This window comes from Pithys albifrons, chromosome 3 (genome assembly GCF_047495875.1).
Source record: "Pithys albifrons albifrons isolate INPA30051 chromosome 3, PitAlb_v1, whole genome shotgun sequence".
Taxonomy (NCBI): Eukaryota; Metazoa; Chordata; class Aves; order Passeriformes; family Thamnophilidae; genus Pithys; species Pithys albifrons.
Window position 1 is genome coordinate 14,024,548 of NC_092460.1, and position 26,526 is coordinate 14,051,073.

General features: G+C 40.6%; 1 protein-coding gene across 4 annotated transcripts in view; it reads left to right on the forward strand.

Annotated features, from left to right (window-relative positions):
* NISCH (nischarin) overlaps positions 1-25,586 on the forward strand; it is a 29,131-nt gene extending 3,545 nt beyond the window's left edge. The window contains exons 2-21 of one of the 4 annotated variants that reach the window (XM_071550523.1): positions 154-237; positions 1,694-1,876; positions 5,479-5,527; positions 7,187-7,350; positions 9,301-9,396; positions 10,349-10,444; positions 10,747-10,899; positions 12,126-12,194; positions 12,654-12,839; positions 13,030-13,158; positions 13,583-13,696; positions 14,534-14,642; positions 17,427-17,548; positions 18,724-18,779; positions 19,274-20,590; positions 21,007-21,181; positions 22,345-22,498; positions 23,065-23,193; positions 23,569-23,730; positions 24,187-25,586. In XM_071550523.1, the coding sequence (XP_071406624.1) occupies positions 154-237; positions 1,694-1,876; positions 5,479-5,527; positions 7,187-7,350; positions 9,301-9,396; positions 10,349-10,444; positions 10,747-10,899; positions 12,126-12,194; positions 12,654-12,839; positions 13,030-13,158; positions 13,583-13,696; positions 14,534-14,642; positions 17,427-17,548; positions 18,724-18,779; positions 19,274-20,590; positions 21,007-21,181; positions 22,345-22,498; positions 23,065-23,193; positions 23,569-23,730; positions 24,187-24,815 (4,176 nt within the window). In that variant the 3' untranslated portion in view covers positions 24,816-25,586. Of the gene's footprint in view, positions 1-153; positions 238-1,693; positions 1,877-4,006; positions 4,152-5,478; positions 5,528-7,186; positions 7,351-9,300; positions 9,397-10,348; positions 10,445-10,746; positions 10,900-12,125; positions 12,195-12,653; positions 12,840-13,029; positions 13,159-13,582; positions 13,697-14,533; positions 14,651-15,428; positions 16,656-17,426; positions 17,549-18,723; positions 18,780-19,273; positions 20,591-21,006; positions 21,182-22,344; positions 22,499-23,064; positions 23,194-23,568; positions 23,731-24,186 lie in introns of those variants that run through there. The other 3 variants (XM_071550524.1, XM_071550526.1, XM_071550525.1) reach the window with 3 other exon arrangements.
* The last annotated feature ends 940 nt before the right edge of the window (positions 25,587-26,526 follow it).

Here is a 26,526-nt window from a genome sequence, read left to right on the forward strand (position 1 = left end):
ACCTACATCAGCAAAGACACCTTAGTTTGGTTCAGTGATACCTTCAGAATGTGGGATCACACCTTGTAGCGCCGCATTAACCATCTTATCTCACAGTCAACCTCTTTAAAGCAAATTCTTTGCAGTTCCCTCACTTGAATGTCTCCCTTTCAGGTGTACATTATTCAGGTCAGTGTTGGCAATCATCAGTGGACAGTCAAACATCGTTACAGTGACTTCCATGACCTGCATGAAAAGGTAAGAATATTGAAACTGTAGCCTTGCTCTCTTGCAAAACACAGAATCATAGAATGGATTGGGTCGGAAAAGACCTCCGAGATCATCAAGTCCAACCCTTGGTCCAACACCAGTCCCTTTACCAGATCATGGCACTCAGTGCCACATCCAGTCTCAGTTGAAAAACCTCCAGGGATGGGGAATCCACCCCCTCTCTGGGCAGCCCATTCCAATGCCTGAGCACTCTCTCTGCAAAGAATTTTTTTCTGCTCTCCAACTTCAATTTCCCCTGGCAGAGCTTGAGCCTGTGCCCCCTTGTCCTATTGCTGAGTGCCTGGGAGAAGAGACCAACCCCCACCTGGCCAGAACTTCCCTTCAGGTAGTTCTGGACAGTGCTGAGGTCACCTCTGAGCCTCCTCTTCTCCAGGCTAAACACCCTCAGCTCCCTCAGCCTCTCCCCACAGCACTTGTGCTCCAGTCCCTTCTCCAGCCTCGTTGCTCTTCTCTGGCCCCGCTCCAGCCCCTCAATTTCTTTCCTGAACTGAGGAGCCCAGAACTGAACACAACACTCAAGGTGTGGCCTCCCCAAGGCAGAGTCCAGGGGAAGGGTCACTGCCCTGGGCCTGCTGGCCATGCTAGTTTTGATCCAGGCCAGGATCCCATTGGCCTTCTTGGCCACCTGGGCACACTGTTGGCTCCTGTTGAGCTTCCTGTCCCTCAGTCCCCCCAGGTCCCTTTCTGCCTGGCTGCTCTTCAGCAGCAGAACAGAACATTGTGCAGTTCATGTTGTTATGTCTTACAGAATGTTTTATGTAATTTCTTTCCTCAGTAAAGAGCAGGGAATATCTGCTCGATACCATGTGAACTACAGACTAAATCCTTTTCATATGAACAATATTGCTTGCCCCTGTTACAGTCCCCTCCTGAACTGGGGGAGGTTGGCCTGCACAACTTCAGCCTTGGGTGGAGGTTTGTGTCAGAGAGGGCAGTTCAAGCTGGAGTCACTGAACTAAGAAGCACGTTAATGGTCAGCTCATCTGGGAACCAAAAGTTGAATTGGAACAAAGTCTCTTCTGAGCAGGGTGAATGATACAAGTGTCCTTAAAGTCGCATGGATAGTAACTAATGGGGGCTGATAACAAATAAGTGAAAATGAGGGAAAGTCCACTTTTTTCAGTCTGTACTGCTTTCTCAGGAGTACTCTGGTTTTTCTGTTGTTTCATCACAGGGGTTACATTCTGCTCTGTGGTGCTGTGAGTGATTCCTTCAGAAGACACTGTTACTAAACTTCTTATCATTCTATGGCAAAATGTTCTTTCTGAAAGTGCCTAATTCTTTGAAGCCAGTAGCTAAATTTACTAATGTTATTTTTGGATCTTACCAGGATCAGGCAACATGCTTTTAACGTGTTCCATTGCATCTTTTTGTTCAAGTCCAGATAGTGAGTCAGGTATTAACTCTGGTCTTTGTCTTTCAGCTTGTTTCAGAAAAGAAAATAGATAAAAATCTGTTACCTCCAAAGAAGATCATTGGAAAAAATTCCAAAAGCCTGGTGGAGAAAAGACAAAAGGAATTGGAGGTCTACCTGCAAACCCTGCTGCTCAAATTCCCTGTTACTGCTCCGAAAGTTTTGTCACACTTCCTACACTTTCATTTATATGTGAGTTATGTTTTTAGTGTCTGAATAGAAGCCTCAGTGGCTTTCACTGGTTCTGTGATGTGGAGAGAATTTTATGGAATCTTCATGAATCAGCTGAAATGGCTTTTTTCAACATTTTGCACAGTGTAACAAAGCATATTTTTAAGATTTTTCTGACACCACTCTTTGCTGCAGTAGATACTGTGCTGGGAAGTAGTGTGGGCAGGGACTCTGAGAGGAGAAAATAAATGCTGGCAGGATATTTGGCAGCTGAATTGGTTGTTAGGCTGGAGTCAATAGTGCTGGCTCTCAAGTGAGGGTTGCATAATTGATCCACACCCCCAGTGCTTAGCGGGTCATGTAGAGCTGTGGGCACACGGAAGCACATCCATGGAGTGGCCTTTGGGAAATAGCTCCAGCCAGAATCATAGAATTAAATCATAGAATCATAGAATTGATTGGGTTGGAAAAGACCTCAGAGATCATCAAGTCCAACCCTTGGTCCAACTCCAGTCCCTTTACCAGATCATGGCACTCAGTGCCACGGCCAATCTGACTTTAAAAACCTCCAGGGATGGGGAATCCACTCCCTCTCTGGGCAGCCCATTCCAATGCCTGAGCACTCTCTCTGCAAAGAATTATTTTCTGCTCTCCAACTTCAATTTCCCCTGGCAGAGCTTGAGCCCGTGCCCCCTTGTCCTATTGCTGAGTGCCTGGGAGAAGAGACCAACCCCCACCTGGCCAGAACTTCCCTTCAGGTAGTTCTAAACAGTGCTGAGGTCACCAGACAGTGATGAGGTCACCATCACCAGCAGATAGGATGGTACAGTAAGGGGTGTTTGAAACAGCAAGGAATTCATCTGATTTCATGTTCATCTTGTGATTTATTTGTTCATCTCTTGTGTGTAATTAGGCTTTCTTTTGCAATATGGCATCATATTGTAGGGGAGAGAAAGAGGGAATTGCACTGGAGAACTGAATGGAAAGAAGGAGCAGTAATTGCTTTGGGGTGGGATGTGCTGAGAAGGCCCGTCATGGTTTTACAGAGAGACCTCAGAAATGGCTCACATGTGGTCCATTAGGTGTGTTAATTAAGTTTTAGCAAGAAAGGAAAATCTGTTTTGGTCATGTTACATGAACATTATTATCCTGGTAAGACTTCAGTGTTTGACTTAGATTAAAATAGTAAGTTTCCTTCATAGTGTTGCTATAGCACTGCAGATCTGAGAGAGAAGCACTGCTTTGTCACTATTAAGCCCTGTTAAACACTGGTTTGTCACTAATAAACCCTCTGAAATGGATCAAAGGTTTTAAATGTATTAAAATGTGTGAGGATGTAGGGACAATTCTGTTCAGATTCCCAGTAAGAGCTGCATAATTTTTCTGTTTTGTGGCTACTCTGTCCTGTAAATGGTGTCTGCTTCTTTAATGTTTCAGTGTTGTAACTTCAGCAATGGTTTTGTGCAGCCACGAGTTCTTCCTGGCCCATCTTGTGTTTCAGAAAGACTGTTTTCTTCCTCTTGTAATGTTCATCTTTTTTTTTTAATTTTCCAAGGAACCAGCAGTGTTTGGATAGGAGTGCTTCCCTGTTCCTCTACTGCACTTCAGTATTAAGAGCAAAGTTGTTTCTTAATCTGCATTTCTTTGGTTTAAGGGGAAGTCTGAGTTGTAAAATTCACTGTTTTTCTCTTGCAACTTCAGAATGCTTCTAAATATTTACAAAAATGTGTTAGTTATTCATCAGAAAAAGCTAAATATTTACCACAGCAATTCTACTGGAGAATGACCTTTCTGTGGAACTTTGTTCCTTTAAAATATCTTTGTTACCAGACACTCCATGTGCATTCTGAAGCCATCATAATCCCTGATGCTGCCTCAATAGTTTAGGTAGGAAAGCTGCAGTATTTTTTGTCTATTCTTGTTTGTAGTATTACCAGCAGGGATTATTTAATTTTATTTCCCAGGTTAATAGAACAGAATTGAGTAGAAATACCTACCATGAATACATTAAAACCACTATGAAGCCTTTAGTTGTCACATGTATGGCTTAGCAAAGAGAAACAGTTGCATGTGACAGCAATGTAGAACTTCATCCTTACTTTGACATTGAAAAGGATGTTTCAGTGATATGGGTTGCTGATTTTGTTGCAGTGTCTTATACTTTGTCATCTTAGAAGATTTCTCTTGTTAACTCAGAAGGTTTTGCAAGACAAGTGTTGAGCACCCACAAACTGCTGTTCAGAGACACATGCAAACAATGGACTTCTGTGGGTGTGATGCACAGGAGCAGTCAGAGGTGAGACAGAAGTCTCTTGTAGATCTGACAGTAACAGTTCCTTTTTTTTGCCCACTAGTCTCTGAACAGTCCCTGTCGTAATCCTATTTCAATAATGAGTGTTGAAAAAATTTCAGCTCTGTCCCAGATGACAAAAGGGATACAGAGTATAGTTTTCAATTAAGTCTGTGCTTGCCAGATGAGTGTAATTGGCTTATTCAAATGAGAACCAGAATTATTTAATTTTGTTTGGAATACAGCTTTGAGCTTGTTGTTCTCAAAGCTGTGGTATGGAGGCTTTGTTCATCCTCAGTGAGTGGGGTTTGTTACATTGAGAATGTGCTGTTCTGAAATTCTTGCCTCATCAAACGGGCTGAGCTGTCTGCTGCAGATGTCCTGTGGCTGTATTCCCTTGTTATGAATCATGAGGTATTTGTCAGCAAAGCAAACTCATGAAATACTCATCTTGTGTTGATCCATAATATCTGTTTATCCTTTGCAGCCACCTTCAAAGGAAATGGGTGTGTCAGGGGAAGCTTCACTCTCACACACGGTTTTATTTTGCTCTTTCTGTGGGCCTTTGAGAGGGAACTGTTGGAAATGCTCAGAACTATTTGTGGACTTGCACAGAGCATTTGCTTTTTAGGGCAAGTGTGCCCAGGTGGGAAATACTTGTACTGATCTTTGTGCACCATCACATTTTAAAAAGTACAAATTCCCTGCACTGGGAGTTTTCAGCCTTTTGTCCCAGAGCTGTCAGTGCTGGGCTGGGCCCAGGAGGCTGGAAATGGAGGATGGGAAAAAGGGAGTTTTGAATTTCTGTGCAGAACCATAGTAGAGTTGAAGTCCAGAAGACTAATTATTTTTTATACATCTCTTTTTCCCTGTAGACCTGTTAATCTGAAGTTTTCTGGGTATTAGTGATATTCTGAGGAAAAGTTGAGTGCTTGATGCATTAGGGTAGTCTTAATGTTAAAATTTGAAGAATGCTGTACTTGTAATGTTTTCTTCAAAACAGAGTTTCCTTTCAAGTTGGTCTAATGATGTCTGGTGATTTTTGTTCTAGTTGCTGCTGCCCGTTTCTAATACATGCAGGATGTGGTTATTTAAATGTAGTTCACTGTCTTTCATCTTGAAAGTAAAAATCATATGAAATAAAATAATTTCAAGTAATTTTCATTAAGCGTTTTCAAGTCACAAAGAAGTCTGTAGGACACAGTCACCTGATATCAGATTAAAAATCAAAGTCCTGTACTGCAGAAAAAAAGATACTTCAGCAAAGGTACATAATGAAAATTGGAACCATAAGTATATAAATAATTTGATTGCAATGATCTATTTTTTGCAGGAAATCAATGGGATCACTGCTGCACTGGCTGAAGAGCTCTTCCATAAAGGTAAAGAACCTGCAAGTATTTACCAGAATGTTTTCCTCTGTGTGTGCATTCCCATACCTGGGATACTTTATCTCCAGACAATGAGATCAGATCTTTCTTATCAGACTGCTGTACTTCCTCCCCCTTCTTTCTCTTCACTTTTCTCTTGCTGTTTACACAGTAATTCAGGCTGCATTTTGTGAGGAGCTGTAGCAGTCTTGCAGCTGCTTTTGGAAACAAAAGAAATTGGTGAATTTAGGTTTTGAAAAGGGCCTACTAGTCTGTGTCCTCTGGGGACAGGATGCGCTGCTGGTGATCAGAAGCTTCTGCCAAGCTTTCTGTCTCAGTATGTGTTAGTGTAACCTGTAGGAAGTTTGAGTTGTATCAGTGAGTCCTGACACAGTGTGTATTAAATGCAAGAGATCACTTTCCATATCTAAATATTGCCTTTCCAGAATTCCGGAAAGGGGAGACCTTCTGGTCAGTTAATTAAAGGATGATGTGCTTTTCTGAGGCTGGCAGATGAAAGTGCAATGCTCTTACAGTAAAACTGCAGCAGCTCCAGCTGCTCCGTTACCAGCAGGAGGCGTGTGAAATGATTAACCTGTGCAATTTTTGTTTGAAGGACATGCAGGATGCTACTGTGTAATTCCAGTTGGCTGAGGCCATAGGTGAAGCATGTCAGATTGTTCTGGCACAAAACTAACCTCAGGTGAAGCCATCTCAGGGGGGCTGTTCAGCAAGTTTGGAATGTTTTAAGGAAGCTCCTGAAGAAATCCATTCTGACTTTGTACTGCCTGCAGCCTCTGATATGAGAGTCATTGATGTGTGACTGCTCTGTGTTAGTGTAGCCTTCCAGTAATGTGCAGCTGGACTCTTGGGCTTGCTCCCACTGAAGCCAAGAGGAATTTTACTCCTCAGAGCATTTCTGAGAACTCTGCTTATCATGAAAGCTGATACTTTCTTGTCCATGGAGTCAAACTGGTATCCCTAAAAGGAGAGGGAACATATTCCTTCCATATGTGTGTGTGTTCCTGCTGTCATAATCCACATGGACTCTTATGGTGCCCTTCAGAGAGGCTCTTGGGTACTGCTTCCTACTGTTCCTAGAATGAAATGGAATTGTAAAATCATTATTGGATAGGGCATTTTCTGTTCTGGGAGTCTGCTTTGGCATTTGTGTGCTGGAAGTCCTCACTGTGTCCAAAAAAAGTGTTTACTGCAGGTACTACTGCGTTTAAGCAGCAGAGCAGAAGATCCAAGGTCTTTATTTTAGGTGGCAGGTGCTGTGCTTCCTAAATAGAAAAAGTCATAACTGCTATCAACTTGGAGATACCTCAGAAAAAGTACAATAACTCTTACATTATGTAAATGAACTTTGATTCCAGTTCTTGTTAAGACTGAGGGAATTTTGCTATGGGTTGCATTAGGAGCTTCAGGCTTGTGTGATGAGTTCCCATGTGAGCACTTGCATTATTTTGGTGTTAAAAAACCCCAAAAAACATTAATTCAACTGTGCTAGTTTAAAGTGACAGAAAATTACATTATTCTGATACCTCAATTGTGAGCTGAGAGTATAAATGACAACCATTTGATTTCTAACATTACATTTTTCATGTACCACTTATTGTTTTGTGACCATTGCAGGCTTGTGTTTGATCCCACGCCCCTGTTTTTCAGGAGAGCAGCTGTTAATGGCTGGAGAAGTGTTCACCATCAGACCCCTGCAGCTTTATGCTGTCACTCAGCAGCTGCTGCAGGGCAAACCCACCTGTGCCAATGGAGATGCCAAAACAGATCTTGGGCACATTCTGGATTTCACCTGTAGACTCAAGTATCTAAAGGTGAGCTGTGCTTGCACAGGAACTGGAGGTGTTGTTTCTACCAGACTAACATGATGCTTAGCATGCTGTTGGAGTTTAGTGTGATTACAGGAGAACTTAACTGGTAAATAAACATCTACCAGAAGTCAATGTCAGACAGGTGTTTATGCTGCCAACTCTCAGTATAGAATCATAGAATGGATTGAGTTGGAAAAGACCTCCAAGATCATCAAGTCCAACCCTTGGTCCAACTCCAGTCCCTTTACCAGATCATGGCACTCAGTGCCACGGCCAAGCTCAGTTGAAAAACCTCCAGGGATAGGGAATCCATCCCCTCTCTGGGCAGCCCATTCCAATGCCTGAGCACTCTCTCTGCAAAGAAGTTTTTTCTGCTCTCCAACTTCCATTTCCTCTGGCAGAGCTTGAGCCCGTGCCCCCTTGTCCTATTGCTGAGTGCCTGGGAGAAGAGACCAACCCCCACCTGGCCAGAACTTCCCTTCAGGCAGTTCTAGACAGTGCTGAGGTCACCTCTGAGCCTCCTCTTCTCCAGGCTGAACACCCCCAGCTCCCTCAGCCTCTCCCCACAGCACTTGTGCTCCAGTCCCTTCTCCAGCCTTGTTGCTCTTCTTCCCTAACCAAGATGTTTGCTGTGTGATGTGGGCTTTTCAGCAGTACCCTCTCTATAGAAGCAGGCACAGAATCTTACTGGGTGCAGTCTGGGATGGGGCCAGAGATAAATATTGTTCCCTTCAACCTTGATTTCTTTGCAGACTCTGGGAGCCAGCCAATGTATATGGATACACATGCAAATGTGTATGTGTATAAATCTTGTCCTTTTCTCACCTTGACTGCATCTGAATGTTAAAAGTAAAACACTAAAAAAGCCTTCAGTTTCATAGCTGAGATGGCCTTGCATGTCTAGCTAAAATACCATTTCAGATTAAAAGTAAAATGGCCTTAGGACAGATCCTCCAGATTTTTGTCTGGAGCCACTTTGTTGTTGGGTTTTTTCCTACCAAATAAGTGAATTGAAAAGACTTTCCCTGAGGAATTTTTGTAACACTACTTGCTATAACTCAAACTCTTTTTAGCCCTTTTATTACATGAAGAGCTGCTTTTTAAGTGTGTATGTCTTCAAAGCTGAAACCAAGTGGTGGACTGGGAGGGGGGAGTTTCTCTGGAGGGCTTGGGAGGTTGTGAAGGCAAAACCACAACTGTACTGATGTTCCTGTGGCTCTTCAGTTGCCTTTGCCATCCTCTGACTGTATAGAATCATCTGGAGGGAGGATTTTCTGGCTGGAAAGAGCTTATTGTTTAGAAAAATTGCCATCTGCAGAATTTCTAGCCCTTCTGAATGGTTGTGAGTGGGCACATTCAGAGGTTGTAAGATACATAAAACCAAAGAAAACCAATAGGGTTTTCTCCTAAAATTATATTCACAGCAAATATAAATGAAACCACCTGGTTTTCATGCTGCTGACAATCCAGTGACCATATGGAAACATCAGATGCATTTTTGTTGATGTGTATCCATGTCTAATGTTTTCTTCAAACCCATCTTGTCAACACCTGGAACTTCATCCCTTGTAGTGGTGTTGAAGGCAGTGCTGACTTGGAGGGTTCCCATGTTTTAAGAAGTTGCTTTCACTGAATGCAGCTCTGGCTGTGTCAGCTGAGAAGGAAGCCTTGCTCAGCCTGGCCTGTGGAATTGGGTTTTCCATGCCCCATGTGCTTCAGAATGCAATCACAAGGTGGCACTTCAAGTTCAATGCGTTTAACTGGAGCAGCTAATGTGTTTTTTCCTGAAGAGTTAATCTGCAAGTGTCATGAATCATTCCATACTTGAAAAATTGATTGAAACTTTGGCTGTCGTTCCACTGAATTTGTGCTACTGCCTGTGTAAGACTTTCTGGAATGTGGATCAGTTGAATTATGTGCACTAACTCTGTTCTTAAATGTCTTAAATGCCAGGTCACTGGAACAGGGGGACCTTTTGGAACCAGTAACATTCAGGAGCATCTCTTGCCTTTTGATCTGTCTATTTTCAAATCACTTTATCAAATAGAGGTATGAAATACTTCTCATAAATTCAGAGGCTCTGCAAATGCCAGCTCTGTTGTGTATGTCACCCAAGACAAGTGTATATACAAAGCCTAAACCTGATTGGCTTTCCATTGCCTTGAAGATTTAACAAATGGTTGACAACAAGGCTATATTACAAGATTTATTATATAAATGAATGTGGGGAAAAAAGGTTTTAGATCTTTGAAGACTTTTGAAATTGTATGTTCATGAAAGCTTTGGATTGACTGGCACTAGACTGACATTTTCATTCTGCAGTAAACTGTCCAAAAATTAATGATGGTAATCTTGAAATAATTTCCCTGATACATGAGCAGATGTGCCAGCTCTTGTGGTTGCACAGTGCGTGTGACTGTCTGCAGAGAAGGACCTGGCTGCTGGACAGAGCCTGTAGCAGGTTTGCAGTAATGTTGTGTCAAAATGAGCTACAGAAAAAAAGACTTTGTAATCTCAAATTTGGTCTGTGTAATTAGCTCAGTGATTAGGTCAATATCCTCGCTTTTTATGCATTTCTTTTTTTCTTGTGACAAAAAGGACGTGTGACCCCAATAAACATGTCTGCAGGTAGAGCCATAGCTTGATATTCCTCTCTTTCTGGTAACAGTAAAATGCTGTGACCTGTTTAAAACTGCCTGGGTAGTTCTACCTTGAAGAATAAATACATGGGACAGGTAGAAAGTCAATGGAGGAGCTTTGTTCAAATACATGTTTGAATTTCACTTTTCTGTAGTTTTGTCTCTAATTTCTTGCTTTAGCTTTGCCAAATGTCAGTTTTTCTGACCTGATAATGTCAGGAGATTTTAAGGGAGTGCTGTGACTGCTTTTCAAATTGCTGGAGAATTGGCTATTGAAGCCTTTAACCTCCTTCTTGGTGTCTCATTTGTCTATTCTGCTTTTCTGACTTTGAAATGTGGTTGGTTTGTTTGTTTTTTAATAGATCAGCCATTGTGGAGGGAAGCTTATCAAAGGGCTGACTTCATCCAAACATGCTCTGGCCACACTGAGTGTTCGATTTTCAGCAACCTCAATGAAGGTAAGAGAGAGTTCCTACTTCTGGTGAGTGTTCAGAGCACATGGGAAAACAACATGCACAGTGTGGGAATACCCATTTGGAGTCCAGGTAGTTTCCTGTGACAGGTTCAGTTTTTAAACCCATGGAACTGCAAGGGTTTGCTAACCTTACAGAATCTCAAATTGAAGTGAAGGAAGTGTTTGGATGTGTCCCTTCACAGGGACATTTTTGGTGTTTGCTTACATAAGGTTGTTGGGATTGTTTTCAAACCCTTGAGCTTTCCCTGAAGATGAGCCCAGTGTTGGTGTGCTTGTCTTAAACAGGAAATCCTTGTTCCTGAGGCCTCTGAGTTTGATCACTGGGAGCCAGAGGATGCATCTTCAAACTGCCCAGTGACAGCAATTATCCCAACCTGGAGGACTTTAACAACTTTGGATATGAGTCACAACAACATCTCTGAAATTGATGATTCAGTGGTAAGAAACTTTTTATTTGTGGAAAGAGTGTGACTGATCTGTGGCACACTGTACACAGCAGGGATTTTACATTTGCTCTGGGGTTTTTTCTGCAAGATTTTCAGTGGCACTTTGTTGGTTAGCTACACAAGTTAATGCTGAGATTTGTTCTAAAAAGACTTTGATATTTCCTTTGCTAAAGGAGAAATGTTTGTCACTCTGCTCTGCAAGCAACGATTCCATGAATACTGACTTTTTGAGACATGCTTTTTCTATTTGCTTTGGCCTTTAGGCCACTTAGAATATTTTTATTTTTTTTAAACCAAAAGTCTTCATGGGCTCAGCTTTGGAGTGTTATCAAGACTGAAGCTTCCTGCATATTTAAGAACCTGTGACTTGCTGGCAGCTTTCTTGACATCAAAACAATATGAAGAGCATGAAATCAAAATTTGGAGCATTTTGGCATACTTTAGAATTGTTTTGTAAATCAGTTATTAAGGAAAAAAATCAGCATTCATCACAAGAACATGGTCAAATATGAACATTAATTATTTACTTGAGCTACTCCTGTGAAGCAGGAAATTACATGTGTAGCTTTGAGATCAGACTTGGGGCACAATTCTCTTGTTCATGATAGAGATTTAAGATTCTTCAGGTCTCTGTCCAGTTCTTGACTATAAGGTAAATAGTTGATGAGATTACAACCAAAATAAAGCAGATGCAAAACACTGATATGTATCGAGTTCAAGATTTGAGACCTCCAAAAATAAAAGGCTTTCTGAGTTAAAGTGAATTTCTGACAGGTTTATGTGACCTTGTGGTGCTTGGCTGGTGTGATGAAAACATGGAAACAAATCACTCAGCATATTCTGGTTTTTGGTGCTATTGTCTTTATGCAGGTTCTGTGTAACATAAATCTGCTTGTTTGCTAAGACTGAAGCACCATAAGAGAGTTTGATCTGTAGTTAATGGAGATAAACTATAGGTGCAGATCATTTGTCTTCAGTAAGAATCTAGGTTTTGAATTAAAACTTACCTGTGCCCCTCAGGGTAACCTGGTTTCCTTAGGAGCAAGATTTAACTGTTTCATCAGGTCATACAGAATGCTTTTGTAGTGCCAAAAGCTGAGAAAAGAGACTGCATTAGATAATACCTTTCCTTTGCTTGTTGGTCAGCAGATAGTGAAGGAAGTATGGCCTGGCTTGTAGGCCAGAATAGATTTAACACCTGTATTTTTTCTCTTCTAGAAATTAATCCCAAAGATTGAGTTCCTGGATTTGAGTCACAATGGAGTATCTCTGGTGGAAAATTTACAGGTAAGTGATGTTTTTGAAAGTGATTTTTTTCTTTTCCCGTGACTGCCAAAGACCCTACAACGTAAATTTTCAGGCTTCAGAATTTTGTTGTTCATCTTCGTGGAGAATAGTTTAAACCCAAACAGGTTATTCTTTAACATCAAGTGCCCTTTTAATGGTGCATTTCTTACATGCTCTGGATATTTTAATTGCTTTGCCAATATTGACATACAGCATTTATTTCTTAAATAAATAAATTCAATGCCAGCTATGTCTGTGGTTGGTAAAAATGCAGCTGAGGAAGTTTCCTGTCTACAAGCTTGAACCTGTATAATGAACAGTTTCATGTCATGTTTTTCATGCTGTGTGTTGTCCAGCATGAAAACACTTGCACAAAATAAATGAGCAAGCCATAGGACAGCCTCTTTGCTATTGTCCAGTTTTAATTGGTGTATGACATCATTTTCTGTGCTGTTGTAGCATCTGTACAACCTTGTTCACCTGGACTTATCCTACAACAAACTTACATCACTAGAAGGTGTTCACACAAAACTGGGAAACATCAAAACCCTGAATTTAGCAGGAAATCAGCTGGAAAGGCTGTGTGGTCTTAACAAACTGTACTCATTAGTCAACCTGGACCTGAGCAACAACAAAATAGAACAGGTAACTTGACTTTCAGTGTGGAATTGTACAGTAGATCACAAAGTATTTCTTGCTGTGGGTGACAGTGCAAATAAAAGGGGCTGTAGTGATTTTTCCTGGTTATTGTATGTGTGTGATCTATGCCAGAAGTGCTCAGGCTGTGTGCTCATTTAGCCAGTCTGTACTCACTCTTTCATTCAAATACTTCCAGATTGATGAAGTGAAGAATATTGGAAACCTCCCATGCTTAGAGAAGGTGGTGTTATCCAGCAATCCCCTGAGCATCATCCCTGATTACAGGACCAAAGTGCTTGCTCAGTTTGGAGACAGGGCCTCAGAGGTGAGCAGTGGTGCTGCTCTTCTTTGGAAGCTGCAGCTTGGAAAGGTCTGGTTTAGTAGAGGAAAGCAGTGGAAATGTTCTAAAAATCCAGTAAGTTTTCAGTGTGTGTTGGAGAATTGAACCATATTAATGTTATTCCACTGTGCTTGTGGATCTCAATAAAAGTTTACCCTGCCTTCACTGGGTAATGGTGTGATATTGAAAAACAGTTGTGCTAGAACTATGTTAAACTTACAAAACATTCCTGAGTGTGCATTAAATTCTTATCTTAGAGGAGGGTCTAATGTGATAATTGTTTTTGTGTAATGGTTACAAAGATGCACGTAGTTTGCATTAAGCTAAGGTAATTTTTGATTATTTCATTAATAAATGGAATGAGGTGCCTTGTTTTCAATACCTTTAGGTATTTTAACTTTTTTTTTAGGTTTGTTTGGATAACATCATTACCACAGAAAAGGAGTTGGACACAGTGGAAGTGCTAAAAGCTATTCAAAAAGCAAAGGAGGTGAAATACAAACTGAGCAACTCTGATAAAAAGGTGAGTTCGGTGCTGTGAGAGAAATAGAATGTGCTGCATATAAAAAACGCTTACAAAAATACTTCTACAAATTAGATGTAAGCAGAATTCACTGAACTTTCCTTAGTGTTGAATTTTTTTATGCTTTTTGTGATTTAATGTGTTATGAGCTTTTAAGATTCTCTTTTTCCTATTTAGTTTTCAATGCAGTTTTGGTAGTTACCTGACCTTCCTTTTTGTGCTGGCTTGGGAGAGAGGAAGGGGGAGGAAAAAATAAAATGGCTTAATAGTGCACACAATGAATTTTCATTTGACTTCAAGCGCCATATTTTACATCTCATGCAAGTCTGGCAGAGCTGTGATTTTACTGCTTGTGTTGTAGAGTACTGACATGACTTTCCCAAACTTTTCTCTTGTGGATATTTAGCAGTGGGACAGAATCAGAAATGTGAATTCTTCTCGCCTTCTCTCATGTGTGGCTGCGTGCTGGGTAGTTGGTTAGTCCTGTTTTGGTAATAAATTTATGGACAAAACAGGTTGTCCCTGCAGTGTAGAAACCCTGTTTTCATTCTTTTGGCTTGTGAACTGCCAGTTCTGTCAATACAATGGTCAATCAGTGGTCAGAGTGGCTTCTCTAAATGGATTCTTAGTGGAATTCCACTCAGTGTGGAAATTGTAATTTGGAGGAGGTGACCACCCCTTCTCCTCACCAAAAAAAAAAACAAACCCAACAAAAAAGCTGGCAGTAACTTTCCTTTTACTAAAATGGAGAAAGCTTATGTAGACTTGCTTTAGTTCAGGATCTGTGTCCTGTGTGTTTAGGTTTTTTCTTTAATTGCTGCATGCTTTCTTTATTAGATCAGTGAGGACTCCAGGCTCACTGCTGCCAGCTCCAAATCAAACTGTTCTTCTCTTACTGTTCGTCCTTCCTCTCCCTCTCTGCCTCGTCCTGTCAGCTCCAGCCAAGGTAATCATGTATGTATCGTGCTGCTGGGCTGAGCCTCTTGGTTCTGCTTTTCTGAGCTGCCTTGATATACATGAATATTATGTGCATGGATATGGGGCTTATCAAGGCCAGCAGGAGGACCTGGTAGTGTTGGCTTTGAAAGTGAAAGTTGTGTGTGTGTGACTCAGCAAAACCGAGCTGGTCTTGCCAGTGGTGTTAATTAACTGGAGTGAAGTTTGAAGTTTACAGAATCACAGACTATTCTGAGTTAGGAGGGACCCACAGGATCATCGAGTCCAACTCTTAAGTCAGTGACCCACAGAGGGGATTGAACCCATGACCTTGGCATTATTACAACCAAGTTTTAACCAACTGAGCTCATCTCATTTTGAGTACAGGGCTACCTTTACTGAGTCATCCTGCAGGAATCACCTGCAGAGGACCAAGTATCTTTTCCAGGTTGAGATACATGCCTTAATGGAAAACCATGACATGCACAGACATACTTTAAAATTGCTTCTCTACCTGTTCTTGATCTGCAAAATGTGACCTCAAGCAGCATATCCGCCATTAGTGCTTTTTGCAAGAGCTGCATTTCTGTCACTCCAGAAGGAAGGTAGAAAAAGGAGCTGAGTAAAAGGCAGTTGTGGGATTAATGTTCTGGCTGAGGGGGTGATTTCAGCACATCAGTTGTGCTCTTCACTGCCTACTGACCTTACCGGGAGGATTTTTTCCTGTTATGTTTCAAATCAATGTGCCTGTTGCATTGGGAACTCAGAAGAATGGCTTCACTTTCCTCCTTTGCAGGAGTCCATAAGACTGACTTGCTGAATGTTCATTTGTGACCGAGAGGAAGAGAGAAAGATACTTCATGGTTTTGGCTTTTCTCTGATTGAAAAGTTAAAGTGCAATAGGACATGCACAGTGAGAGAAGACTCTAACCACTTAAAAGACCAGGAGACTTTGTAACCATTTAAAAGAGCATGAATTTTACTCTGTATTATTTGGGGTGGCACAGCTTCCTTTTACCAGTAAATCAGTGGATTTGTGGGTGAGGGAGAGAAACACCACTGAAAAACTTGACCTTTGAAAAAGGTCCATTGCTATGATTTCTGCAGAATCAGTAAAGGTTTCCTAGTTCATTCCAGAAAAACTAAATTATTCTGACAGCATTTGATTAAGTGACAGACACCTTGTTACAGAGCTGGTTGCTATTCACATACTTTCCTTTTGTAGTCTGCCCAGCTCACTTTTGATCTGATCTGCAGATAAAAAGAAATCAATGCTTGCTTTAAAATTAAGTGTTTGACAAATGGTCTCAATCCTGTAACTGTGGAACAACCTGCAGATTTGTACAGGACCTGCTGTTCAAATGCATGTCAGGAACCACTGGGACTGCCAAAGTTATTAATCAATAGTCTTTCTATTACTATAAATGTGTAAGATCAGGTGAGTTTTGGAAGAAAAGAAAATATAGATTTTTCTGATGGAGTTAGGAGTTTTATAGAGAGACTGTGAAAGATCCAAGCTTTTATTTGCTGTAGTCCTTTTTGATGAGGTTCCTTCAGTAGAATTTTGGGGAAGGCTTTTATAAATAGTGGGAAGACAGGGACTGTGGCAAGCTATTTCTCAGCTTTAACAATAAAAATAGATTACTTGATACATATCTAGCCATTAAATGGTTGTTTTCCAAATACTGATTTTGAAAAGTCTATTTTTTAAAAATGCAGATATGCTAAGCAAGTAGTTCCACTGTTAAACCTTAAATCATGAATAATGGAATTAATTTCCTGATAATGTTATTTGTATGAGTTGTTTTCTCTGCATTTTCTGGACACCATCTGTTTCCGTAACATATTATTCATATTAAATGTCACTGGCAAATGGCTTATGGAAAAAGATTAAATATTTGTATAGGAAACAGAAAACCAAAAATAATGCTGTCATGTTCTGTTTTTCCTGTCAGTTTGTGTTTCCTTCTTGCTAACACAGTATATTGTTCAAATAATAAATATCTCTTGTGCTTCCTCTGACCATGAGATGTCTCGATGTAACCTGCTGAACTTTGCCATCAATACAGAAAGATTCATGCAGGAATTTTATGCTCCAGACAGAAACATATCCACACTGTAATTTTGTTCTTTATTTGCATATTTAAATACTGGAGCTGCCCTGGCTCAGTGGCAATACTGAAAACTGGTTTGCTGTGTAGTGTCAGTGCAATGCTGTGAGCATCAAAAAGGCAAAAAGTCAAATGTCCCTGAAGGTGTTTGCTTATATGCACTCATGGTTAGTTGGTAGTGATGATTCAGCTTTGAATCCTTGGAAAAGCTTCCAAATAAGGTGAGATAATACCTCAGGTGGCATTTGAGGGACCAGAGCATCCGAGTCTGAAGGTTGTACACAGATACTGTACTTGTTCTCTTGAAGCTACAGAAAGTGGGCCCATGTACAAAGTTCAGAGTGCTCTGCTTTGTTTTTCCCAGGCTGGCAACAGGCTGGTTCTGTTCAAACTGAATCATGTAAAGATTTCTTACACCAGATGTTGAGATTTAAATTGATTGTTAGCTTGAAAAATGAGCCTTTAATGCAACTTTCAGTGCACTTTAAAACTACTTCTGTAGTTAAACCAAAATTCTGTCTGCATTTTTGTCCTGGCTATTGTGTGAAGTTATCCTTTAGCTTTAATGATTTATGATTAGATCTTGATTGTACAATTTTAATTGCACTTGTTTGGCAGATACTATTAGACATTTGTTTGGGTTTTACTTAAGTGATTTAAAAAGCTGTTTATATTTGTTCTAGAAATAATTTGTGAAGAAGCAGTCCTAGCCAGCAGTTTTTTGCAATCCAGTTGTTCGACTCCTACAGACCATACAGTTCCCCAGAGATGCTTTGAAATACCAGACTCCAGATGTAAAAATCAGGTAATTATGGTATTTTTAAAAGCTTTTGCAACCTTATTTTTTGTTTAAACTTAGGTTATAGTAATCCATAGCAAAGAGTTTTTTATTCTTGGAGCTAATGGAAAAAGAGGCAGTCCCAAATATGAGTCAGGAAGTTTTGGTCCAGTTTATAAATTAACAGCATAATCCAGATTCACCAGAGTTTCAGAGAACTGTTGCCACATGTCATGGCTTTCAGATTTTTGCCCAGTACTGTATCCTGTTTAGATAATAAGAATTTTCTCTTATTACAATACCAGTTTTTGGAAGACCATTCTCTTCCTGGTAGAGTGGAAGGACCTTTTCCCTGTCATTAGGCTGAGGGAGCTGGGGATGTTTAGCCTGGAGAAGAGGAGGCTCAGAGGTGACCTCAGCACTGTCTAGAACTACCTGAAGGGAAGTTCTGGCCAGGTGGGGGTTGGTCTCTTCTCCCAGGCACTCAGCAATAGGACAAGGGGACATGGGCTCAAGCTCTGCCAGGGGAAATTGAAGTTGGAGAGCAGAAAAAAATTCTTTGCAGAGAGAGTGCTCAGGCATTGGAATGGGCTGCCCAGAGAGGGGGTGATTCCCCATCCCTGGAGGTTTTTCAACTGAGCTTGGCCGTGGCACTGAGTGCCATGATCTGGTAAAGGGACTGGAGTTGGACCAAGGGTTGGACTTGATGATCTCGGAGGTCTTTTCCGTACCGATCTATTGTATGATTTTATAATAATCTTAATTTGTCTCTTCCAGTCTCCTCCTGCTTGGTAACTTCTATTCTGTGATTTTATTTGTTGTACTGGAAGCAGGAGTGAGACAGCAAGGCTCTTCCTTTGCTACCAGTTTAGTCGGTCTTTGTCAAGTTCCTTTACCTTTTGCCTCATTTTACACTAATTCAGTAAAAATTTGTAGTGTACTGAAACGTCTTTGGGTCACAGGTTGGGTCTGCTCTCAGGTCAGCAGCAGAGTTCACTCCTTTTCTGCCTTAATTGGATGTCCAGCCTAAAGCAAACTGTTCTGCATCCTCCAAGGATGGCTGTTCAGCTGGCCATGAGTCCAGCAGGACTCTGCAGCAAATTGGCCAGCGTTAAGAAGTGTGAGCCAGCATTAACTTTGCTTTTCATGTGTGCTGAGGTCTAAGCAGTTGACAGTTCCTGATGTTATTTTCTCCTCCTTAGGCACCTGCCTCTCTATTGGATTCATGCAAAGAGTATGGGAGTGATCATCCTGTGTGGTAAGCTGGAGGAATAACTCCTGGTTTAAATTCTTCTTAGCTTTTGTGCAATAACAATGGGTGCTGTTTTTTTTAAACCCAGCCTTTAAGGCAAAACAGTCTCTTTCATTGTCTTCTGCCTCTGGATTTTTGAACCAAAATCAACTTTATGGTGTTTTTAACCTTTGAAGCCTGGGTTGCAGTTGGTGATTTCAAACCCAGCAATAGCTGTACTTGAGTAGTCCTTTAGCTCACAAGGATGTGCTTAGTGGGGATGGGAAAGGAAAGATGAGTTAACCATTTTAGCTTGTGCCTTCTGTAGAATTACACACTAGCAGCCTTTAAAATCAATGGCTGTGTGCAGTGCAAAGGTGTTTTACAAAATTACACTGGTTTTTAACTGTTAACAAGAGTAAATCTCCAAGTTCTGAGAAGCAGCACTGCGAAATCTAGGTAGCCATGGCTGGTTTTAAGCTCAAGTTTGTACTTACTGTGGCTTCTTATCTCTCTTGAAGCTTGGAGAGTTCAGAGGAAGAACATTGTGTGGTGCCTGACCCCTGTAACACCATCATCTTGCCTTTCACCTGTGTGTCCTACACTGCCACAAACCAAGACTTTACCCAGCACCTTTCTGCCTCCATAGTGCAGACTGTGCAGAAATCTGCCCCCTCCCTCACAGAGAATAAAGGAAGCTCTCCAGGGAATTCCACCACCACAGACAAAGAGGATGGATATTTTGAAATGGGACTTCATGAAGGAGATCAGACTTTTGAGTTCAGCACTACTTCAGATCCTCAGTCATCAGACAACACAGCAGTGGAGAGTGTGGACATAGTCAAAATTCTCTGGAGTTTTTCTATCCACGTTCATAAAGGACTCAGACAGTTTGCTTCCTGTTTGGTTCTGACTGATGATCTGTTAGCTGTGTTTGAGATTCCTCACCAGGAATTGAGAGGAAATTGCCAGCACATCCCTTCTGCCTTGAAGTTAACACTGTGTTTTCCATACACTGATCTAACAGAATTTGGCTTTCTCCTGCCAGAAGTCTGTCTAACTCTGAAGCTCAAAAACAGTGACAACTGCTTGTTTGTTATTTCAGACTCCCAAAATCTTCAAGACTTTTATTCCTGTTTACACACATGTTGCTCTCAACACTACACATCAGTGTTACCAAGCTCCAAATTGTACTGTGGAAAAGCAAACCTCCAAGAATTTCTCTGTCAGCTTATGGAATTGAATTGCATTTCTGCAGAAGATGTTGAAATAAAAGGTTGTTTCCCAACATACCTTGTTTATGGGAATAAAACCAATGTTCAGAAAAGGTCACATCAACCAGAGCCAGCTGGCAATAACAAAGAATGGTCAAAAAATGTTTTGTGTTCTGCACTTTATTCTTCAGTGTACAAATCCTTTGACCAGGGTCCCTGTGTGGTCCATCCTTGTTGGATATTTCTGACACCCCAACATCTGTACATAGTAAAGGTGGATTTCAATTTACTGCCAGGTAAATGGGTAGGCACGGAGGAGTTGGGAAGTGTGTTTAAGCTGAATAGAATTCCATTAGCATCACTAGTGTTGCACCCAACTCATGGTTGCATCCAGCAGAAGGGTTCATTCTTGGATGGACACGTGCTGGAGCTGCTTGTTGGATACAGATTTGTTACAGCAGTGTTTGTTCTACCTCATGAGAAATTCCACTTCCTAAGAATCTACAGTCTTTTAAGGACACTCCTGCAGGATGTTAAGACTATTATTATTTTCAAGGCTTCAAGCAAATCAGATGCTGTGAGAAATCACATTGTGGAGGCAAACAGGCACAGTCAGTCAGCAAGGTAATGACTCCTGTGGAGTGGCTCTTGCACAGCGCTTGGTGTGGCTCAAACAGTGTGTTTGCAGCTGTCCCTGTGATTGGTTTTGGCCTGTAGTACTGATGAAATACTTTGCATTCTGCAAGTCTGCAGTAATTGTGGATGGCCATCCCAGGCTCTACCTGTCTCCTTGTTTTTCTTTCTGTTTTGCTTTGTTGTTGCAAATAAAATGTAATTTCTTATGGAGGGAAACGTCATATTCCATGTGCCTGCAGGCTGAGGTCACAGCAGGTTGACAGCTGTGCTCAAGATAAATAATGTAAACTGTTAAAGGAAGTTGCCTGGCTTTAATTTTTGAATGCAATACAAATATTAATTCTCAGGGGAAAAGCTGTGTCATTCTTTACATTTTGTGTATGTGTTTTCTGGGTCTTTTCTAGTTTTTGCAAACCTCATCTGACACTGTCATCTTTATATCCATCTGAGTTTCTTGTGCAGAAGATAACAGAGGAGAACCAGATTCCTGTTCACCTGCATGTTTCTGTGTCTCTGCAGTACGTGGCTGGGCTGAAGGGAAGTGCCCTGGTTGAGTTTTTCCATGGCAACATTGCAGAGGTATTGTGCCTAGAAAAGGTCTATAAAAAGATCCCTTGTGTACTTTCTGTGCTACACATTATTTTTAAAAAAGACCTTTGCTGATCAAATTTAGCCAGAGGAGTTGAGCTCTGCAAAACCTGGAAGCATTTTGATCATAAATCTCTGTTACTCCATTTTGGATTCCCTGCCACAGCAATTGGGGTCCTGCCAGGCATGTTTTGCCCTCAGGATCTCGATGCAGAACAGGAGAGTAGTGATGTCTTGAAGATAGGATTGCTCCAGGAATGTTTCTCTTTTTTCTTTCAAGTGGTAAAAGGAAAGAAAATAAGAGGAGTATAATTATTTTGTGATGCTATCTGGCTAAATCGGTATGTAAGTGTTCTGACATGTTTTTGTGACATGGTGCATGACTACAACACATGATCATGGCTGTAGGGGATCCAGAAACAAGAGCAGATAAACCTAAAATCTGGAAAAGAAATTTAAAAGTACAAATCTTACCTTAAATTTATGATGTGGCTTTTTGAGTGATAAATCATTGTGTTGTGAATACATATGTCAGTTGAAAAGTTTGAGAAATAGAGACATTTTTTTATTCCCTTACCTACTTTCCAAATTTAAGTAAGCACAGTTCTAAGCTGTACTTCTCTTTTTACATCAGGAGAAACTGATAAAGAAAGCAGATGATTCATTTGAGGGTTCACAGTGAGCTCATCAAGATAGAAGCTGAGAAGGTGCCTGGTTGGAACAGCAACTGTAGTGACAAGCTGTGGCTCTGTCCTCTCTTGAGGATCTTTGGATCTTTCACTCCAAGCCCCCAGCAGCATCTCAGTAGGCTTGGGAGGCCACTGCTCGTCTGTTAAAGTTTTGTCTGCAGTGTCTGTTCTAAAAAGTCTTTTTTATACACAAGGCATTTTTCTAGTTTCTGTTTTTTCCCTAGTTTTGGTCAGATAGCAAAGAATAATTACCTCTCTAACCAGTTTTCTTTTACAAACACAAGATATTTTCAGTTGCTGCTATTGTGACCTCATTTAGCCCCTTTGAAGTGAACTTCTGCTCTATGACTGTTGTATGGTCAGATGCTTAAGGCATCAGTTTCCTAGTCTAAATTGGCCTCTAAGATGATGAAACTCTAAAATACCAGTGTGTGACTGATCTGTGAAATACAATTTACATCTCAGGTGGAAAACGAAGAGTTGAGACATCTCATGTGGTCTTCAGTTCTGTTTTACAAGGCTCCCAATGTGGAAGTGATGGCTTGTGTGCTTCTCTCAACAAAAGCTATTTACTTTCTGTTGGATGATTCTTTCGTTCATGCTGATGAGCACCAGTCAGGTAAAATGGTTGTTTTGTTCCTTAACCAGGTTACCACCTGAATCTCTGTCTGTGTGTTTGTCTTCCACTGAAGTACCAATTTTGGTCACTAATCTTACTTGGACCTCCTAGTTAAGGGGTACAGTGGCAAAATTTGCTGTATGCAAAGTATTTGCTTAAAACTTTGGTGTCCAAAAGACCAGGGCCTTGAGCCATGTCTGCTTCTCAGGCTTTTGCAGCTGCCATTGCATCCATGCTTTTCTCTGATGCCATTTCCCAGTCCCCAGCACCACTTGGACCGCTAAAGGCCCTTTCATAACCAAAGTGGTGAGTGAGGGGTAGTGAACCTCATGGTTTGTCAATATATCTATTGATTTAAATCTGGTATGTGCCAGCTGCTTCCAGAAATGCTGCTAACAAGGAGATTCAGTTGTATTTGTTGCTTGAGAAATTATTAGCCACTGTACCCACTCTCTTCTTAATTTCTTTCTTTAAATGTGGGATAAGTATAAGCTTTTAATATAAAAATTATGCTTACGGACAAAATAATTTTTTTTGACCTTTTCATCGTACATATTTTTAAACAGATTTTTGGAACAAAGAGAGCTCAGATTGTGAAAATAGTTCTTTTCACCTCTCTTGCTGCTTTGTACTAAAGCTGAATGACCTGCAATCAGTAAATGTTGGCCTGTTTGACCAATACTTCCGAATTACTGGTGAGTACATCTTGTGCTTTGTTCTTCCAGTCCTATTTTGTTTCAGTCTTTTGTTAGACAGATTCTTGTCTTTATTAGTGAGATGGAAGAGTGTATTATTTTGTTGCTTCTTTTTCTTGAATCCCTAAAGCTGTGGTTGAGTCATAAGTCCACATCATATTTTAAATGAAGATTAATTATATTATGTATTTTTAAAGGATTTATAAGGATTCTGTTGTTGTTTTCAAGGATTTGAAAGATTTCTGAATGATGATGCATGTTTTCAGGAGAAATAATCCTTGCAAGAGACCTTTTCTGGTGTCAGTTGCACGTTATTCAAAAAATGATAATGCCCTATACAGATTTGTGAGTGGATTATATCTGTGTTCTTCTCAGGACATTCTGCAGATCACATTGTCACCTGCCTGACAAGAGACAGCTACAACACTCACACCTTCATCCAGCAGCTTATGGCAGTCCTGTCCTTGCTTGCACGCACACCTTCACCTGAACCAGTAGATAAAGACTTCTACTCTGAATTTGGGAGTAAAAACACAGGTCAGTTGTCCTTTCTGCATGTCATGAGTTATTTAGGCATCATTCTTAAGGCTTCATCTAAACTGTACTGATTGAAAGTGGAAAAACCTGAAAGCAGGGATTTTGTTTGTATTCAGTAATCTGATGATGCTTTCAGTGAGGTCAGAAGGAGGCAGAGGAGGGCAGTTGATATGGAGGTGGATAATCTGATATGAAAATGCATCTGTATTTCCTTTGACTTCTGCCATCACCTGAACTATTTGTGTGGTTGGAAACTTGCAGAAAAATATACTGGCAATGCAAGAAAGACTCAAGTAGTATCTGCTTTCCAAATGAAATTATTCCAATATAAGCAAAAGCATGTATGAATAGAAACAAAATTTGAATCCTTCCATCAAAGATTGTTGCTTATCCTAATACATTAAGAAAGTATTGTGTAGTACTGAACAGAAATACAATAATGTATTTTTCTTGCAGGAAAAATGGAGAATTATGAACTGATTCACTCTAGCAGAGTAAAATTTATTTATCCAAATGAAGAGGAAATTGGGGACCTTGCTTTTCTAGTGGCAGAGAAGATGGATGGTTTGACTAATCTTCCGTCCCTCAACATCCTTTTGTATGTGTTGGCATTTCAAGTAAATCATGTTGAAGGATCTGCTCAAAACACTAGTTCACTTCAACCTAAAACACTTATTCTGACCAGCTCTGATTTGTTCCTCTTTGATGAAGATTATATCAGTTACCCACTGCCTGAATTTGCCAAGGAACCACCAAAGAGAGATAAGTACCAGCTTGCAGATGGGAGGCGAATCCGGGATTTAGACAGAGTGCTTATGGGTTATCAGACATATCCCCAGGCCCTTACATTTGTGTTTGATGATGTTCAGAATCAGGATCTGATGCAGAATCTAACAGTGGATCACTTTGGAGAAACTGATGGTGTCCCAAGGGAAAATACTAAACAAGAAGGCAGCAAGAGCAGAGAGATCCAGTGGTACATTTTTATCCCAAGTGCAGAAAGCAGGGAGAAACTAATTTCATTGCTTGCAAGACAGTGGGAGATCCTGTGTGGCAGGGAACTGCCTTTAGAACTCACAGGGTAGTTATTGCACAGCCAGGTGATTTCAGTGTGTGTTATAAGGTAAAGCACAGTGTTCAGGCAGATAGCACCTGTCAGGTTCTTCCAGTTCCCATGAGGAGCTGACCTGGACTCCCTTTCTCCCTAGTGCAGTGAACATGTAATAGTACACAGAAATATTCTGAAGTGTCAACTGGGGACTGAACTTCTTGTACAGTCTATTTTTTATGCAATAGTATATAGTGAAAAAAACCAATCGTGAGACATCCTGGGAAACTGTATGGACAAATTAAGGAGTCAACACTAGATATACTGTCGTCTGGGGCTGTTAAGGTTTCCACTATTCTTCTGTATATATCAGTCTTGCTGTTCTATACAAATTCTAATGTGTAAATAAGGGTAAATGCTCGTGTATGTTAAGTGCAATGTTCTTTGTACAAGAAGTATTTTGGGTATGCTGCTAATGCTTATTATTTAATGATCTTACACTTTTACCTATGTTTTTCTTTGAGGCCAAATGTAATTATTTGCTGCCAATCTTGAGCTTAGCAGTAAGATTTGAGCCACAACCAGGTAACAGAGTTTCATATGAAATTATTTTCACAGGTATTCTTTTTCCTTACCCTAGGATAAAAGAATTCCCTGGTCAAGATTCCCTCAGTATCATCCTGAAAGTGGAAATACCCAACATGGGTATCTGAGCATTTTGTCAGCAAATAATGAATTTGTATCTCTAAACACAAAGTCTTTCTTTTGCCTATCTTGTGAATACAAATAAAGTGTAATTTGACAGTTTTCTCTTGGCCTTGTCTTTATTCAAGTTTATATCTTGTGTTTGCAGGATACCATATGGCAGTTCAGCAGTACATATTGTGTGAGGTATGAAACATGCAGCAAGATGAAAGAAGAAAATAGTTTATTTTACTGCAACAAGATTGTTAGTCCAGAAATACACCTGAGTCATGGAAGCTGAGGATCTGCAGGTTTTAGACACAATTTGAGGATTTATTTCATGTAATTTTGTTTCTCCATTAGGTGCCTGGGATTTGCCTTCCAAGCTGTCATCTTTCGCTTGGGTGTTTCTGTGCCCATCAAGTTTTAGCCTCCCATATTGTGAAGACAAATACTGAAAGGGAATATTCTTTATCCAGTGGGATTGAGAAGGGAAGAACAGTTTTGATACTTTTGTGCCAGCTAGTGCTGCCTAAAACTTATGTTAAACGCAGAGAACTTTTGACTGATAAAGAACTGGAGGTCCAACAGTCAACCTTAAAATAGGGCAAACTTTGAACAAGTTGCTCGAGGCCTGGTCCAATTGAGTTGGGAGTTTTCTCTAAGAATGGCAAGTCCACAGTGGTGTTGGGAATTCAGTGGTTTCGTGGAGTATTTTTCCATGATGTTGGCATGGCAAACAGAGCTTGGCTGTGCTTTTTGTACTCCAGGAGCCAGGAATGTTGCAGTCAGTGCAAGGATGACAGAGGCTGCCAAAGCCAGATTGTATTGCAGGAGGCAGTGGAGTTCCCTAAGCAAGAAAAGAGGTGAGGAGAATTACTGGAGTGCAGCTCTGCTCACAGTTTAGCAGCGTTAGGCTTAGACTGAACTGAACAGTTGAAGTAGGTTCTGCATGGGGAAAGTTGAATTTTCCTGTACTTTGCAGCTCTTCTATTCCCTGAAATCTCAAAGTTACTTATGTTCATTTAAGCTTAATTTCTAAATTAAAAATCCTAGGGATAATA